The sequence below is a fragment of the Ambystoma mexicanum genome, chromosome 1p (assembly GCF_040938575.1).
Source record: "Ambystoma mexicanum isolate Mex_15411 chromosome 1p, UKY_AmexF1_1, whole genome shotgun sequence".
Taxonomy (NCBI): Eukaryota; Metazoa; Chordata; class Amphibia; order Caudata; family Ambystomatidae; genus Ambystoma; species Ambystoma mexicanum.
The window spans coordinates 805,321,025-805,337,673 of NC_090921.1; the positions used below are offsets into that span (position 1 = coordinate 805,321,025).

Below are 16,649 nucleotides of genomic sequence, written 5' to 3' on the forward strand. Positions count from 1 at the left end.
ATGTCCCCCACTGCTAACGTCATGCCCGCTGTTTCCCTTTCTAACTCATAAATACACTTTCCTGAGCCCACTGTAAGTGATGATAATTTATATATCAAGTTATCTTTGTCTGTCTGTGGCCAGTTTATAGTTGTGTTCATCCTCTGCCTTTATGCAATAAGGGGAATTGTGTCAGTCTGCTTCTTATACACTATCTGTTTTGCCATGCACAGTTCATACTCACCTCCACGTATCCCCTGAGGGTCTTCGGCATCGAGTCTCCCCTATCTGCCCGCTCCACCCTCTGCGCCAATGGTGCTGACTGAGAGACCGGGCAGGACTTATCGTCAATGAGGACCTGCCGATCTCTCTTCTCAGGTTCGCATTACCCCATTCTCCACAAGACACCCTCACTGACCAAGGGGGACGGCAAGGAATTCTCAATAGTCTGTAAAACTCCTCGGGACCCATCCTCTGCTACAAAATGTAGAGAGGGGCCCCATTTGCCACACTAGCATAAAATAAAATACCTAATAATGGAGTACTCAAAATACATGGAAAAACCCAGCTTTGTTCAAAACACAGAATAACGGCTGGCACAGCAAACAAATAGCTCTCGAATTACAATGAGTGAGAGCTAATTTTATATTAAAAACACATAAACAATATGTTATAAAATGATATCAGTTACAAAAACGTATGAACGGTTAGGATTGGTTAATATTGTAAGGCATATTTGGATTACATAAGTGTTAATTTCCTCAATGGGTTATACCTCTCTGATGACGCTTCCTAAGCCCAGCCCATCATAGATAATAGTTTCACTACAACATGACATCAACCCCTACTTGGCTGACATTATTCATCTTGGGTGGTCCGGCAATAGGGGTTTTATTGGTTGGCACCTTACTCGCCAACCTTGCATACACTGACGGGATGTCAAAATATGGGAGACACACAGGATAGGAGCAGAGATAAGTACATGGTCTGCAATTCCAATTAAAAGTGCTCCTCATCATTCCCAGGCCATGTGCCCTATCTGTTCCTTTGTATTTGACCTTGTGCATCATCTTGTGCCTGCGTGTGTGCTATGGAGTTCAGCAGCTCATCTCTACTTGGCTCATAATGAATAGCTGGTGTATTCATGTCTTGATCACGTGCTAGGGGACCATCTTGGAGAAAGAACTTCTACCTATTTACTGAGTTTTTAGCTAATTTTAACATGCAAGTTGTACTCTTTGGGGCCACTGGAGACACACTTCATCTATATGTGAAAACGTCTTTTGGCATACTGATCTGAGCCAGGTTCACACCCAGAGAAAGTCTTTTAACACCAAGAAACATAGCAACTGACAATAACATACTTACCTGTGTCACCACTTTCTGTACAGACTCCAGCAAAATAAGGTCTGTAAATAATAAATAAGGGCCAGTTATACAGACCAACATGCCACAAGAAGCAACGCAATGGATGACACCGAAGAGATCGAAGAATCTGAAGGAGCAACTAACTCATGTAAGGATGAAGAAGAGGGAAACAAGAAGTACACTATGGGACCTACGAGAAATAACATGCCACCATCTAGGCGGTACATGTATAGCATGTCCATTCACCTCTAAGGTCAAAAGCTTTGAAATAGGACAAAAGACCTGGGGGGTCATCACGAGTTGGGCGGTAGCCCTTAAATCCAGCGGAAACAGTATTAGCGCTGCCAATACTGCTCCACCGGATAACGACTGCAAATCCTGGCGGCACTATTACAGCAGGCGCCAATACAGCCGGCTGTAATAGGGCCGGCTGTAATAGCGCCGGCAAACAAACATGCTATTAGAGACCCATCATAAGTACAGCGTTGGCACTCTTAGCGCCGGAACACTTGTCTGCCTCATACTGTTTCTCTAGCTTCTTCTGCTGCTTTTTTGTTTCTATTCAACAATTCCTAATATGTTTGTCTTAAAGCTGAAATCTGCTCAGAGGATCTATTAGTTTTGAGATGTCTCAGCAGGTTCCTGTTAGCTGATCGACATTCTGCATCATACCACTCATTGCGCTATGGCACTTTTCTTTGAATTACAGCAGAGCGTTTAGTGTCTACGGGTGTTAATGCCGCTACCAAAGTGTAATAAAAAATTCCATGGACTCAAGGGGTGCTACTTTCTGAAGCTATGGTGGATTTGAGTATTGGGAGGACTAACTGAAAGATCCTTGGAGCATGCTATCATAGTTGAAATCTGCCCATTGGATTCTCTTCCTATGACTCGTGAGAGCTATGTCCAATGAGTAGGGCTCGGTTCTGACAGCTGAGTCTAGGAAAGGACCCCTGGCGAGATTCAAACATATGGGATCATGATCACTCTCTGAATGGTGGTGAATTACCTCAAGTGATATTCCATCTTCCTAGCTGGTCACTTTCAAATTTTACGGTCGATATGGCTTAACTGTAGCTCTCCTATGAAAGTTGATGCAGCTGGGTGTCTCTGCAGAGTCGTCAGTTGGAGGCTTGCATGCCCAATATGAAAATGGAGGCGCTATCTTCTTTGCTTTGTGATAACTACTTTTGTGAGGGGGAAAATCCAATTTGGGTATGCCCCAGATGGCATCTGCTTCATTCAGGTGGGTAATAAGGCTAGTAAGAGGCTCTATCTGTGTGTTAAAATCACCTAGCACAGTTTTCTGTGTGGGTAATGTCTTAGAGTCGTTGGCATCATAATTACTGATTATATCCTCCACTTCTCTCAGGACCTTTGATATGTTACCATTACTGTGAGTACGTAGATATAGGTTAAAGATTAGCAGCATCGTCTTGGGAAATTTCAATTTTAGAGCTAACAGTTCCTTTGATTCAGTCTCTATCCTTTCGATGCTGACATTTGACATAGTATTTACCCGATTCAAATTAACTCATTAACTCCTCTCATTTAAATAGGTTACTAATGTTTTGTATTATGTTTTAGCAGGCAAAACAAAAACTACATTATTCCACAGGTACATCACTTGCACAATGTCTCCAACAACAAATAGGACAAGTTTCCTAATAAGATCACCTCCTCCATTGCGGTGCACAGAATTACACATATTAATATTTGGACGATTAACAAATAGTTGGTCAAGTATTCTAGTGACCTTAAAAAAGCAAACAGTTGTTTATGAACACGTTAGAACAATAGTAAAACAATCAAAGCAATACAAATGATCTGACACATTCCCGTGTTTCTTGTATTCCGTTTATTTACTTTTGCATAATTTATATGATTGAAGCTATGAGCCAGAAAATAACAAATAGTCACCATCCAGCAATACGACTTAAATGGGTAAAATTTGAATTCATGAACTAAAGTGATTTGTGATATGACTCAGAAGTTTACACACACCCATTTTCAACATTAAGAGAAGAACATAAATATGGGTGGTTGTATATGAATATCTGAATTTTGGCCAGAGTCCAATACCTTGTTTGAAGCAACCTAATTTTGTCAGATACTAAAGGTCTTCCACATGCAACAGCTGGAAAACTATAAGACTAAAAGTGTTTCCCCAACAACAATAACTATGTGTAGACTAGTTTAGTTTAGCATACAGACTTAAGGTCAACCCTAGCAAAATAGAACTGATGCTCTGTAATCCTATAGGTTCGAACTCCGCCACAATCCCTTGGCCTCACAGAATGTGCCAGTGCCCAATCTCATTGCCCACAGTAAGGAATCTTGGAACCACACCTTCACTCTTGATCCGCAGATCATAGCCACTGTCACCACCACTGCCACGGAAATCTAGATACAAGAGCCAAGAGGTGACAACACCCTAAACCCAATCCCCTCTCCAGCCCCTTCATCTCTCATCTAACTCCTCACTACTAAAATATTGAATTCTTACACTTCCCGCACTTCTTCAGATGACCAATCAGGTCTAGTGTACTGAGTAGACTCAGACCCTATCCATCTTCTATCAACAACCATTTTGTCACTTTCTGCACTCCACAATCCAGAGGCTGCCCATACGGCTAACCTGACCAGTCGGTATCAACCACAAACTACATAGAGAATTTCATATCAGCACAAAGGTAACAGGCACTTCCTACCTTCATCTATCAAAACCACAGGTTTCCGCATCTGACTTCCCGCTATCCAAATAACACACACTGTCCCCTTTTCTTACAGAGCCATGTCAGTGAGGCCATAATTCTTGGCAGAAGGGTGCTATATAACACCACTTTACATAAGGTTACTTTGCATTAGCCCCAGGAACGGGTGTCCAGCCAATCAGAATTCTTGGAACTCAGGCTTTATTCACCAAGTACTGTATGACCCTGCCCATTGCTGCCAGGCCCTTTTTTGCACCCCCCTTCCTGCCATTCATTTCCCCCCCCTGAGTACTCGCTGCCCCTTGGCTCTGGAGATGCAGAAACCTTTTAATTACAAACATTTAATAGCAAGTTCACCAGAAGTCAGTGAGATGCTGCTACGATTCGCTGAAATCTGTTTTCTGTGTTACGTGGTGTGTCACCATCAACACAGCAAATGGAATTCAGGTGATCATTTAAGTGACTTCTGGTTATTTTTTGTAGTTGTCTTAATTAAAAATAGACGACAGTACCCAGGCATTGTGTAGAAGGTGCTAATGTTGTTAATCACCTCCGGGACAGGCTGACCCTGACAGTAACGTCACCTCTGTCCACATGAATTGACCCTCTATTCGCTCAGGCCCTAAACTTAGGAGGCGAGCCATCACCATCAGGGGCACCCCACTCTGTTAGTACATAATGCCTCATTCAGATCAATTAATCATTATATGTCCGTCACTGCATCAATGCATCCTGCTCAAAATAGCAATGACTGCAATAGGACTCAGGTCAGAAACAATGGAGAAAGAAGATTCTCCCAAGAATACTGTTCTTCTCAGGCTTGTTCTCCCTTCTCCATCATGTTACATGCATGCCGATGCATGCCTTTATTTATCTATCCCATGAGACCAACATATTAATGTCGATGAATATCCAGACGTTGCACCTTTAAACTAGAAACAAGTGCCTTTCATTGATCGGATGAGGGAGGAGCAATACCATTAGTAAAATATATCTGAACTTCTTCACTGCATTGGGAATTCTTCAGCCGCTTATTGGAAGACACACCTGGGGCTTGGAGACCTGACAACCTTTTTTTGATAGTACCACTTTTTCAATGAGCAGTGAATTTCCAAGATGAAAGTGCACCCTGAAGCCCACTGACTGGGAACAATCCGACCCCCCATTGGTGATGTAATGGAAGTAACCGATCAGTAACAATGTGGGAGACCGTTCAACAATCAACACAGAAATTTTAATACAATTCTAGTACATGATACGAATTTAAAAAACAATGCGAGTCATCATTCACAACAGTGTTAAAAAAATATCTGGCTAAATATCACAAATTGTATTTCTGAAATGATGTTCAGAGCACATAACGTTCTTGTGTGTTTGCCTTATATTATATTATTCAGACATAATGGTAAAGACATATCTGTCCTGTATTCATACTGATGTCCCTTGCTTCATAGATCTTGATCTGACCAATGTATTCAGTGCTTAGCAACAAAACACAAAACAGTGCCAAGACTAAAGTTATGGGAAAGCCTAAGATTCAGACGGTTTATGACGTCATATTTGTGATCCAGCACCGAAACTATGCAGTTGTCGAGTCATATTTTCCGGCCGCCGGTCTCCCTCTTCTGCTTCGTCTTTCTCTTAAGCTTCTTGGTGTTAAAATCGAGGTGTGCGTAGGTGATCTCACCCTGTGTGCATAAGTTATTGCATGTTATTTTGTAAAGCAGCAACTGAACAATGAGAGTCATTATAGGTTTGCCGGTATCATGGCATACAGCTCTTAGATCGAGGTAAGTCCTCCACCCCAACACTGGCCAACTTGTAATGAGGCCCAATGGATTCTTAGCAAAAAGTTCAAACAATACAATAATAGCCTAATTAGTGCACATCTACTATATACAATGATGGTTACTCAACTCCCTCACCTCCTGAAGTTAATTTAGAAGAACACTGTTTTGGAGTGAGATGGCGCCACACTCTTGAGTTTGATATCACGGAGGTCTGTGGGATAAATTTGAGTTGGCCAGTTCCTATATATACATGTAAGGATCTTCAAGACTAGGGCGAATTGTGAGATATGCCTGGGTCACAGAAACGTGGCTATCAGACAATTACAAAACAATCACCCACAAAGTAGTACCAAGCAACTTCAAACTAATACATTTTAACAGACAAAACCATAGAGCAGTAGGAATCGCAATAGCCCACAAAGACACCTGTGTCATCCCACTCCCATCAAATGACTTAGAAGATTGCAAATCACTCCTAATCAACATCAAGCTCAACAACCAAGCCAATCTACTGTTCCCCGTGATCTACAGGCCGCCATCCTACAACCCGAACCTTGCAGCAAATCTCACTGACGCCATTGCCAGCCTCGCCACTTACCATGATAACATGATTGTTCTGGGAGAGTGCAACATCTGATTTGAAAGAGAAAACAAAACTACAGCAAACTCCCTCAGCGCACTAGTGGAAACTATCTACTTCAAACAAATAATTAAATATTAAATAATTAATATTAAATAATAGATATAGAAATAAATAGGCAATTCCTCAGCCAATTTACTGCCAAGTATGCTTTCCATTACCGCCATTCGGCCCCATGGACTGTCCATGGGATTACCAGTGATGGCACAGTCATGTTAGTCCCCATGTTTGGAGGGCCACCATACTAGTAATGTGGCCCATTGAATGTTGGCAGCATAGATTAACAACACAGATAATGTGCATTATGTGAAGATACCGATAGAATACACATTAAATACCATTAAGCACATGTGGGTGTCATGTATGAGTTCTATGCCAGCCTTAATATGTGATGGATATTTACCAATATATTGCATACAGCCCTTAAAAAAAACAAGAAATAAAAGTTCTGTATTGAAGCGCCTCCCTCTTAAACTTTCAAGGAAGGGATTCTGTCCTTGTGCCATGAGCTCTTAAGTCATTGAATTAAAGCAATTAACTGTATCTCAGACTTTCAACTAGCACAGCAGTTTGGAGCTTGTTCAATGCTCTCGTACCAAAATGCTCTATGGTTTAGCTCGCTCATGCCATTTCAGCCCAAACCTCTCCTATGACCCTGCATACATCACAGAATCCAACTCGAGACTCTCAGATTCACCTACTGATCATGCCAACCTACCTCTAGATTGTCCTTTGTTGCCATCTGCTCCTAAAACGTAAGATTCAGCTGGGGTTTCACGTCATTCCACCCACATACTAATAATATTGCATAGGTAGGGGAATCCTACAAAACGTTTCTTCACTCTACAAGTTCCTAAAATGACATTTTCTGCCATGCCTGCACCCTTAAGCTAACCATAGACCTAGAAATGTTCTCGGAACCTGACTACATATGGCATGTTCACTTGTTCATACTCTGAAGTCTTTTTGTTCTAATGCTGGAACATTGGGCCTCATTACAAGTCTGGTGGTATCCCACCGGGGAAACCTGTCGGGATACCACCGGACAGTAATACTGCCTCTTGATATGCCAGATTTACCGGCAGATTGTTAGTGGCGGTAAGTGCTGGTACTCCCCATTCCATGGAGTCCCACTGGACTCCATGGGGACATTTTTCGGTGGTGGAGATGCAGGTAAATTTGGCCACCCCACCACCAAACATGTAGTTGGCCGGTGCAGAAACGTGCCCTTAAACGTTATTACGGGATGTTATTTCCGCACCAGCATACATGAAACGAGGCACATTATAAAACACCCATAATATAGTCAGCCATTCAAAGGAATATGTCTTCAGATATCAGTGCTAATCTGCTGTCAGACCACACACTGCTGATAATGGATGGAAATATAAGGGAGAGAGGATCCAGCTTGGAGCCCATTTTATATCAAAATGTAATTTGACGGTGGGGACCTGGTACGTTTGCACTCAGGAGTAGCCAGGTAGTATAGACAGGTCACTGCCACTAAATCTTCATCATTTGCACGGTATAGTGCAAACGTGCAGGGCAAAAGGCCATTTTGTGGAAAGTCTGCTTGGGAATTTAGCTCTTACCTGGGTGCTGCCTGTATGTGTTGCCGTCGCCACAGAAAGACTTTGCCGGGTTCCTGAAACAAATAAACGTATGTCTTAATGATAGATGCCCTCTCAAAGATTCCATCTCTGCACCTGATATATTTCCCACCTGAGACAATTCTAAATGAATGGGAACCTTTAAGATAAATGCACAGCACTGATACACTTAGCAAAGGCAAGAATGTAAATTCCATGTTCCTATTTTGTTTTCTTGCAGTGATGGTGAAACTGTACATAGAAATAGAACATTAACCAGGCAGCCTACTTTACACAGGACATCAAAAAGGTTAACAAACTACAAAGAGCGAGGAGCCAAAAGAGCGAGGAGCCAAAAGGCAAGACTGTATATGGGGACATTAGGGACATATGGGCCTCATTATAAGCATGCCGGTCTGGAAACAAGTGTTCCGGTAAACTCAGCAGGACCCTTTTTTACAGACTTGCAAACTAGGAGTTTGCCTGCCGGAGCCGCTGTGCCCGACAGGTCTGACCCTGCTGGACACGCGTGGCCACAGTAAGCAGACCGGTCACGGAAGCGTCGGCACCGATAACAACGGAGCAGAAGGAGCGGCCATAGAACTTTTAACTGTTTTTGCACCCATGCGGCCAAAGTGAATGCCAGACCGATGCCAATATCTAAAAACAGTGGCTCTTTAACCTCATCTTTGGCATATGAAGACAGGCATTTCTCAAATATTTTCAGAGAAGATGTGTTTCTCATGCCAGATTTCAGTTTGACGGAGTTGACATGCTGAGAATAATAGTGATCCCCGAGGAATAATTGCCATTACATTCCAGTGTAATGGTGAGAAAACCACGTTACAAAAATCATACACTTAATTTAAAAAAACAAGGAGTCCCGAAAATGTATTGATTTTGTTTTGCATCTGAATTGTTCTGTGAGAGGATGCATTTCCGAACCCATTGCTGAGAGTTTCCCGCCATTTCCCTCATCTGAGATGCAGTACCTTTATCAGAGCGCCGGTACACCCTATACAGGGTCAATGACAAGGTCAGCAACAGTAGAAGGACCCCAGCCACAACGGGAGCCGCACAGCGCGTGACATCACCAGATGGGAAAGCTAGGGAGAGGACATAGAAGAAATATTACATAAATAGGCATGAATGCAAACATACAGGTACGCACTTATGCACACTCCTCGTCTTATTCTGGTTCATAACCGCCCCAAACCCATTATTACCAACTCGCATATATACCTGCTTTGCAAACAGAAATACTGGCACCATGAATAATCTGTAAAACACAAATGATGGTGTCCAAATCCTGCATCCCTCCATGCCTCCATGGCTCCATCATAGCTCTCTTTGGGCCACTCAATTGAATGTTGCACTGGTGTCTGTCAGGTAAGGGTACAACCTGGCCGTGCCTTTTGACCCACATCTCATATTTTATCCACACGTGTTTCTGTTCAAGAAAGTGTACAGTTATCAATGCAAGTTGGCTAAAATCATTACATTATTTTGGTCAACCTAAAAAAGAATTCTCATAAGAGCTGTGATTCTCGCGAGAATTGATTTCTGCTAATCTGTGCATAGTGGTTTTCATTTAGAGATGATCAAGTGGATACCATTGATTCAAATTAATATGATACAGAACATGTACTAAACCCAGGCGCCATTTTAAACGTGTTAGCCATCACTCTACTAACTGCCTGTTGATATTGGCATTATGAACATAACAGCCTCTACGAGACCCCTGAAGCAGTTTAGGAAAAAGCAAGCTCTACAACCATGTGAATTGACATCAATAAACATGAACTCTGATCTATGTGTGGTAATCATTGGACCTCGGCGAGATTTAACTAAACAGATGTGCGGGCCCTTTTCTGTCAAATATTGGCCCTGCTCTTTGTAATGTCCTGCCATTTGACCTTACCTTCATCAATAGCACCAAAATACTCCACAAGGAGGTTAAATTATGGAGATCTCAAGAACAGCTGGGGAACAGCTGAGAAGCCACATAGCCCAGGAGGGGCTGAGCACCAGAATATCCCACAAGGGGGTTACACTATTGAGAGCTCGAGACTGGCTAGAAAGTCATGTAGCCCGAGGCAATGAATGTTAAGACATCCCATGAGGGGATGAGACCAGGGACAGTCACCAAATGGCCGAAGAGTCACCAAGTCCATGCCGGGCTAAGAATCAAGACCACCCATGAGGGGGTGAGAAAATCAATAAGGTCAGATGGGCTGTGAAGCCAGGTAGCCCAAACTGGGCTATGATTCGATACACCCAATGTGGGGCTGAAACACCTAACAACCCAAGCTGGGGTAAAACATTACCATTCATTAAAATACCGTCCACCATAAACAGAGACTGTTATCAACAGAAGAGAGAAACAATAAAGAGACATTGAACAAACCTAAAATATCAACTGAACAACCTGACAGACTGTTTGGAGGAGTATATAGAGACCTTTGGGTGGGGCCCAGGATCAAGCGTCACCAAGGAAAGAGGAAGACTACAGAGCCTCTGGCCTCCAACAAGGAGCACACATGGAGCGACCTTGGACAGACTTGGAATTTGAACTCCTTTGAACTGATAAGAACTTTGGGATTTTGACCTTGGGCAAACTCTACCAGAACGAGAACCCGACTATAGGCTATTTCTTTTTGAGTTGCACCCGCTGGCCCATAGCCTGAGAGAAAACCAAGAACACTTTTGGGTGCGATTCAGAAACGAAAATTTAAGGGATAGCCTTTTCCCCACGCTATGTTTCCCTTTTATATTAGTGGTAAGGTCAGAATCCAGGGTAGAATAGGTTGTGAACAGAGGAATTATTTTCTTTTGGTAAGACTTCCTGACAAGTACAACTTTATTTTTTTCTTTGAGCTTGGGAAATCCACCATCATAGTTGTAGGGATAGGTGAGTCATTTGTTTTCTTTAATAAAACTAAATCAGTTGAGAACATGTCTTTGTGTCTGTCTCCTATGTTTGATTTACCACAGTATGTATTTGTGCATGTGAGGGTTTGAGTCAATGTAAGTGCATGTATGTATGGATATGCATACATACACTTATACATTTTATGTGTAAGTGTATGTATGTATATGTGCATGCAAGGGTATGAGTCTGCGTAAGTGCGCTTGTGAATGTGAGCGGCATGTGAATGAGAGTACAATCAGTGTTTATGTTGTAGTGTATGGGTCAGTGGGCAAATGAGGTAGCAGTGTATATGCTGTTTTTTGTCAGTGTGTATGAGGGAGCAGTTTGCAGTGAATGAGACTGTATGTATGTTTCATGGGTGTCTTTATGAATGTGTGTGCGTGCCATCATAAGTGCTGCGCCAGGGAACGAGCCTCTGCTTGGGGAGTCTACATTTGTGCAGTGGCTGCCAGCTTGGACATGTTTGCTTACAGTGGCATAAAAGTTTAATGAAATTATGAGCCAAGCCAACATGGGGGTGTGAGAGCATATATTGATGCAGACTACATGGACATGTTGTCTTACAGTGGGCATGGCATTTCTACTAGCATTATGGACAAATTCAACATGATGACTGTTCTCATGTGACGGTTGCAGGACGGACATTCGTAAAGGCAGTATGGAGATAATGGGCCTCATTACGACCCTGCCGGTCCGGAAACAATGGTGGCAGTAAATATGCCGCCACCGTTGTTTCCGGACTGGCTGATTCAGAGTCCTGCAGGCGGGAGGTGTCACTCCCGCCAGGTCTGACCTGGCGCGATTAACACCACCCGCCTGTAGGCAGACATGGAAACACCAGCTCTGTCATTGACGGAACTGGTGTTTCCATGGTCCCCATCCCCATGGAGTCCTCTGGGACTCCATGGGAATAGGGATTTACAGAATTCCGCCTCCGGAATTACCGGGTCACCAGGGTTGTAATGCCCCGGTGATTCCGGCAATCACAGAGGTGGAATGGTATTACGGGTCCGGCGGCAGCTTGATGGTTTTTCCGGCACGGCTACCGCCGGACTTGTAAGAGGCCCATTATCTTACAGTGGCATGTCATATTTTACTGGTATTATGGGCAAAGCAAACAATATGAGTTTTCGTACATGGGTATACTGGCCTCATGGTGCAGCCACAATGGACATGTTTCTTAGTTTTGCCTTGCATTTTTTACTGGCATTATGGGAAAAACCAACTTGATGAGAGTTCTAATATGGGTGTACTACTCTGCATGTTGCAGCCAGTATGGACATCTTTTCTTGCAGTAGTATGGCATGTTGTACTGGTTTTATGGGCAATGGCAACAGGATGAGTGTCTGGGCATGGTTTCTAATGGTAGCATGACATTTTGTATTAACATTATGGACAAAGGCAACACAGTTAGTTCTATTATATGGCCATATTGGCTTATGCTGGTGTGGCCTTTCGGGTCATGTTTTCTTACAATTGCATGATGTGTTTTACTTGGCATTCTGGCCAAATCAACATGATGTGTGTTCTTTTGTGACCATACTAACCTACATTGGTGCAGCCAATGTGGACACGTTTGCTTGCTGTGTGTGGCAAAGCATGAGCAAAGCAATATGAGTATGTTCGTATGTGGGAATACTGGCATATATTGATGTGGCCAGCATGGACATGCATAGGCATGGCCAGCATGAACATAGTTTGTTTGACTATTGGTTTTTTCATGTGTTACCTCCCCAAAAAAAAACTGTATACTGTGTGTATATAGAAAAAGAAATGTATTGTGCTTTTGCCACTGCAACATTAATGTACAACATATTTGTGTAATATTTAAAAAGTAAAACAAGACTCTTGCTAGTATGAAAAAGACCAATGCTTTCCTTTATGCATCACATATCCTTAATAGATCAAACAGCAGAGAAAAGGTTGCTAATTGTGAAAGTGCTCTATTAGATGCACTTTTTTATGGAGGGTCAACGTCCGCCTTTAGCTTAGTTGGCTATTGTTGCTGTGTTGAAGTGGGTATGTGGACGTTTCAGCAAGGAGGTTAGTCAGATCACCTTTGTCAGGACTGGGGCATCTCTTGTAGACCCTGTCCATAGAGATACCGGCAAAATGAAAAGGGGGATAACTTGCACAGATGCTAAGTTGTCTGTCAGGTAGTGCTTATTTCTGAGTGTGCCTTTGTGGTGATACAAAGGGCAAAAAGTAGAAAACAATAACTGACCCACCATGCTTGGATGTGTAAGAGGTAAATCAAATGGATTATGAAAAAGACCTCTGATGGCCCTTGTAGGCTGATAGACTTGGTTATGTTATATGACTTATTGTTTTTTTTTATTATTCATGGTTTTGCAAGTCAAAACCTTACACTATGCACCATTAAATGTTTCGCAATGACAATTAATTAACAATAGAAATAAAATAAGAAATGCTAGACTATTAAAGAAACCATTTAAAAAAAAATAACCTTATCAGCGGGACTAGACCCCTTATCAGAACTCGCTACCATATTTACTATTACAGATGACGTTTCTTCACCTGATCACAAACGGGGATACTGTAAGTTGAAAGAGAAGGCATTTATTGTCAAAAAGTGTGGTCCCATCACCAGTGAGTGAGTCAAAAAGATGGTGACAAGGAAATGGAAGGAAAAACCCCTCCCTTTTCTGTTAAGGATGTTTGGGATGTCTCAATCCCAGGAACAAGCACAGCAAAGAAATAAATGAAAATGTTGAATGTGATGCTGGAAACATGTCCGTGCCTCTGGGGAAAGGGGCGGTGACATGTCCACTTATTTGTCAAGGCCACCGGGGGCTGTTAATGGTGTTCGCTTGCAGGCTGCAGAGGGAAAATGGCCCAGGTGTTGCAGCCCGATGCGTGCTGCTCAAAGCTGTCCGGCAGTCGGGAAAGGGACCAGTGTTCTAATACTAAGCTGGAATTTAATACATTCTCCTTTTCGATTGAAACTAATACATTGAAATATCTGGGAATTACAATTACAACTTCATTAGAGGACTTCATTTTTACTTCTATCGTTATTCCCCATGGGGCAATATTAAAACAGGAATTAAGGATTGGGTCAAGATTAGTTTATTTTAGATGAGATGCTGAATGTTTTCCCCCACATTCTATTCTTGTTCAGAATGCTACTGATAATAGCATGCCTTCTTTAAGAAGTTGAACAACTACCACTGAGATTTCCATGGGAAGGAACACATCTTTAGTGGCAGCAAACACATTGGTCCTTCCCAAAGAGAGAGGAGGGGTAGGTTTCCCACATATGGGGAATTATTAAAGGGCTCCTAGAGTCATGCTAGCAAATTTGCTAAATTTGATGAACAAGAAATGTTTTTTTTAAATCCTGGTAACAGTTGGGGAATGGCTCTGTTTCTCTTTGGACAAATTGCTGAATAGGATTAGTTCACACTTGTTACTGGTGGTACTTTGGGACTTGTGGAGGGAAAGGAAGAACGCTAAAGGTGTCTTGATATGACCTTCTAAATTTAGCAGCATATGGGCAACTCTGATTAGATACCTTATCCAAAATTTGGGAAGCTTGCAACTGTGGTACTGCGCATGGCTATAGAGAGTGGGACAGATGTGGGGAGTGGGGGAGGTTCTTAGCCTAACCCACCTTGAAGGGGAATTGCATTTGGGTAAAAGCCCGGTATTCTAATTTTTGTGATTAAGGAAGTGTCTGATGGATTATACATGCAAATCCGATGTTAGTCAATCCCTAACACCATTTGAGATTGTTTTAGACTTGAACTGTGAATCAAAGAATTTGATAAGGAAGCTCTACAGAGCTTTTTTGTGTCAAATGTAGGGGGGGGGGCACATTACTGCATCGCCCAACTAAAGGTTTGGCGAAAATGTGGAAGATTCATCTCCACCCATGATCTGTTGGTAAAGCCGACAGCTTTCTGCCACATTTCAGCTGAATTACTGCAGCCGAAAATTCCCCACATGAGTCCTATGGACAAAATAAAATGGGGATTTACACCGCCCCTTGTAATCTGGCGGTAAAACCACCAGATGATAATACAGTTTGGTGGCATCTAGGTGGATTTACCGCACAGATACCACCAAACTTATGAGGACAACTAGTGTCCTTAGCTTGCCAAGATAAATTACATGGGATACAATTGTTTCAAAGCTCGCAATATACACCCTCAAAACTATCCAAAATGTATCCGAAGACAAGCCCTTATGTTGCAGAGGGTCTCATTGGAATTCATGGTAGCACTTTCATAGGACACACACATATTGGAAAACGTGCTGTCCTGGATTTAGGAATTAGAAGGGGTACAGTGGGAAATTAGTGCTTTTTGGTGATATTTGGCCTGTCAGGGAAAGATGGGAACACCCATATTTACCGCATATGACACATAACCTCTCTTTTGCTGCGAGGGCATGCTCAACTTTAGCTTGGAAATGACTTGCCCCTCCCCACCAACTAAAAAATAATGCTTATGAAAACCGTGAGAGGTATTTGGAATGGAGAGGCTGACCCACCAGATGAATAAATGCGGGGGAAAGAGAGATGGAGGTGTACTCATTCCTCTCTAACTATGGGGATGCTACTGGTAATCCCAGGGGATAAATATGTAAGGGATTGATTAGAGGTCCCCAGGAACAATGTATGTGGTTATCGAAAGGAGGTAATGAAGAATCGAAAGGTTGCTAACTCACAGGAAAATCGAGACGTTATGAGAATAGATATCTCTAATGATTGATGTTGATTCTAGTTGATCTGTTTAGTTGCTTCTTTCTTTTTTTCTATACAATTATTATGGCAAGGGACGAGCTCCCTGGAAGTTTGCAATCAAATTGTTGTAGTATTAGGCTTATGAACAAGAAAAATTGAAAGAAGTGTTTGCGCTGAGGTATGATATTTGTGTCATGTTCTTCTTTGAAATTGTAATATTTGGAAATGCAATAAAAGGACATATTGGAAAAAATGTTTCTCCTCAAAACACACAGTATTTGTTTTTTAAATTGAAGCTCTTGGGCTGTGGCCAGCTTTGTTCCTGGAGTGGCTGGCTTTCTTGTTCAGGCCTCTTTAAAAAGAAACAAGGGGTTCCACAAGTGTAATACTTTGAGCAGTGACCCTAAATAAGAAAGAATAGGAATAACAAATAATTTGTCTTTCTGGAATTCTATACAATACTTGCTAGACTCATTAAAGGTTTACTTCAGGCACACTTCAGGGGCTGAGTCATTGATTTAGACTGTTCTTAAACACCTGAAATTCACAATGCAGACAAGTCGCAGTTATAGCATGTTTTTTCTGCCATAGTCTCTGTTACGATCATCACAAGACATTCCATCTCTGTGTGCCAACACCCTCGATGCCCTCCAAGGGCTGGATGGAGCTGCATGTTATTACCGGCAGATATGTGCCAGTAACGATGGAGCTGCATGTTATTACCGGCAGATATGTGCCAGTTACACTGATACCGGCACCTAAACTGCCAGATTTACCGGCTCTGGAGTTCCCAGCGGCAGAAATACCAGCAACCGGAATAGCATGACCGACAGAACGGGAAGCTCGCCGGCGGACCTCTTGAAAAGCACACTCTACTCTCAATCACCCATTTTGCAAGTGCATATCACAGGAAAATAAGGCACGTGTCC

General features: G+C 42.4%; 1 protein-coding gene across 1 annotated transcript in view; it reads right to left on the reverse strand.

The window, feature by feature from the left end:
* Positions 1-3,188: 3,188 nt before the first annotated feature.
* LOC138513341 (uncharacterized) overlaps positions 3,189-16,649 on the reverse strand; it is a 46,085-nt gene continuing 32,624 nt past the window's right edge. The window contains exons 4-6 of the mRNA XM_069628142.1: positions 9,073-9,186; positions 8,084-8,136; positions 3,189-5,749 (exon numbers count right to left, since the gene is read on the reverse strand). Of these exons, the coding sequence (XP_069484243.1) occupies positions 5,657-5,749; positions 8,084-8,136; positions 9,073-9,186 (260 nt within the window). The 3' untranslated portion in view covers positions 3,189-5,656. The remainder of the gene's footprint in view (positions 5,750-8,083; positions 8,137-9,072; positions 9,187-16,649) is intronic.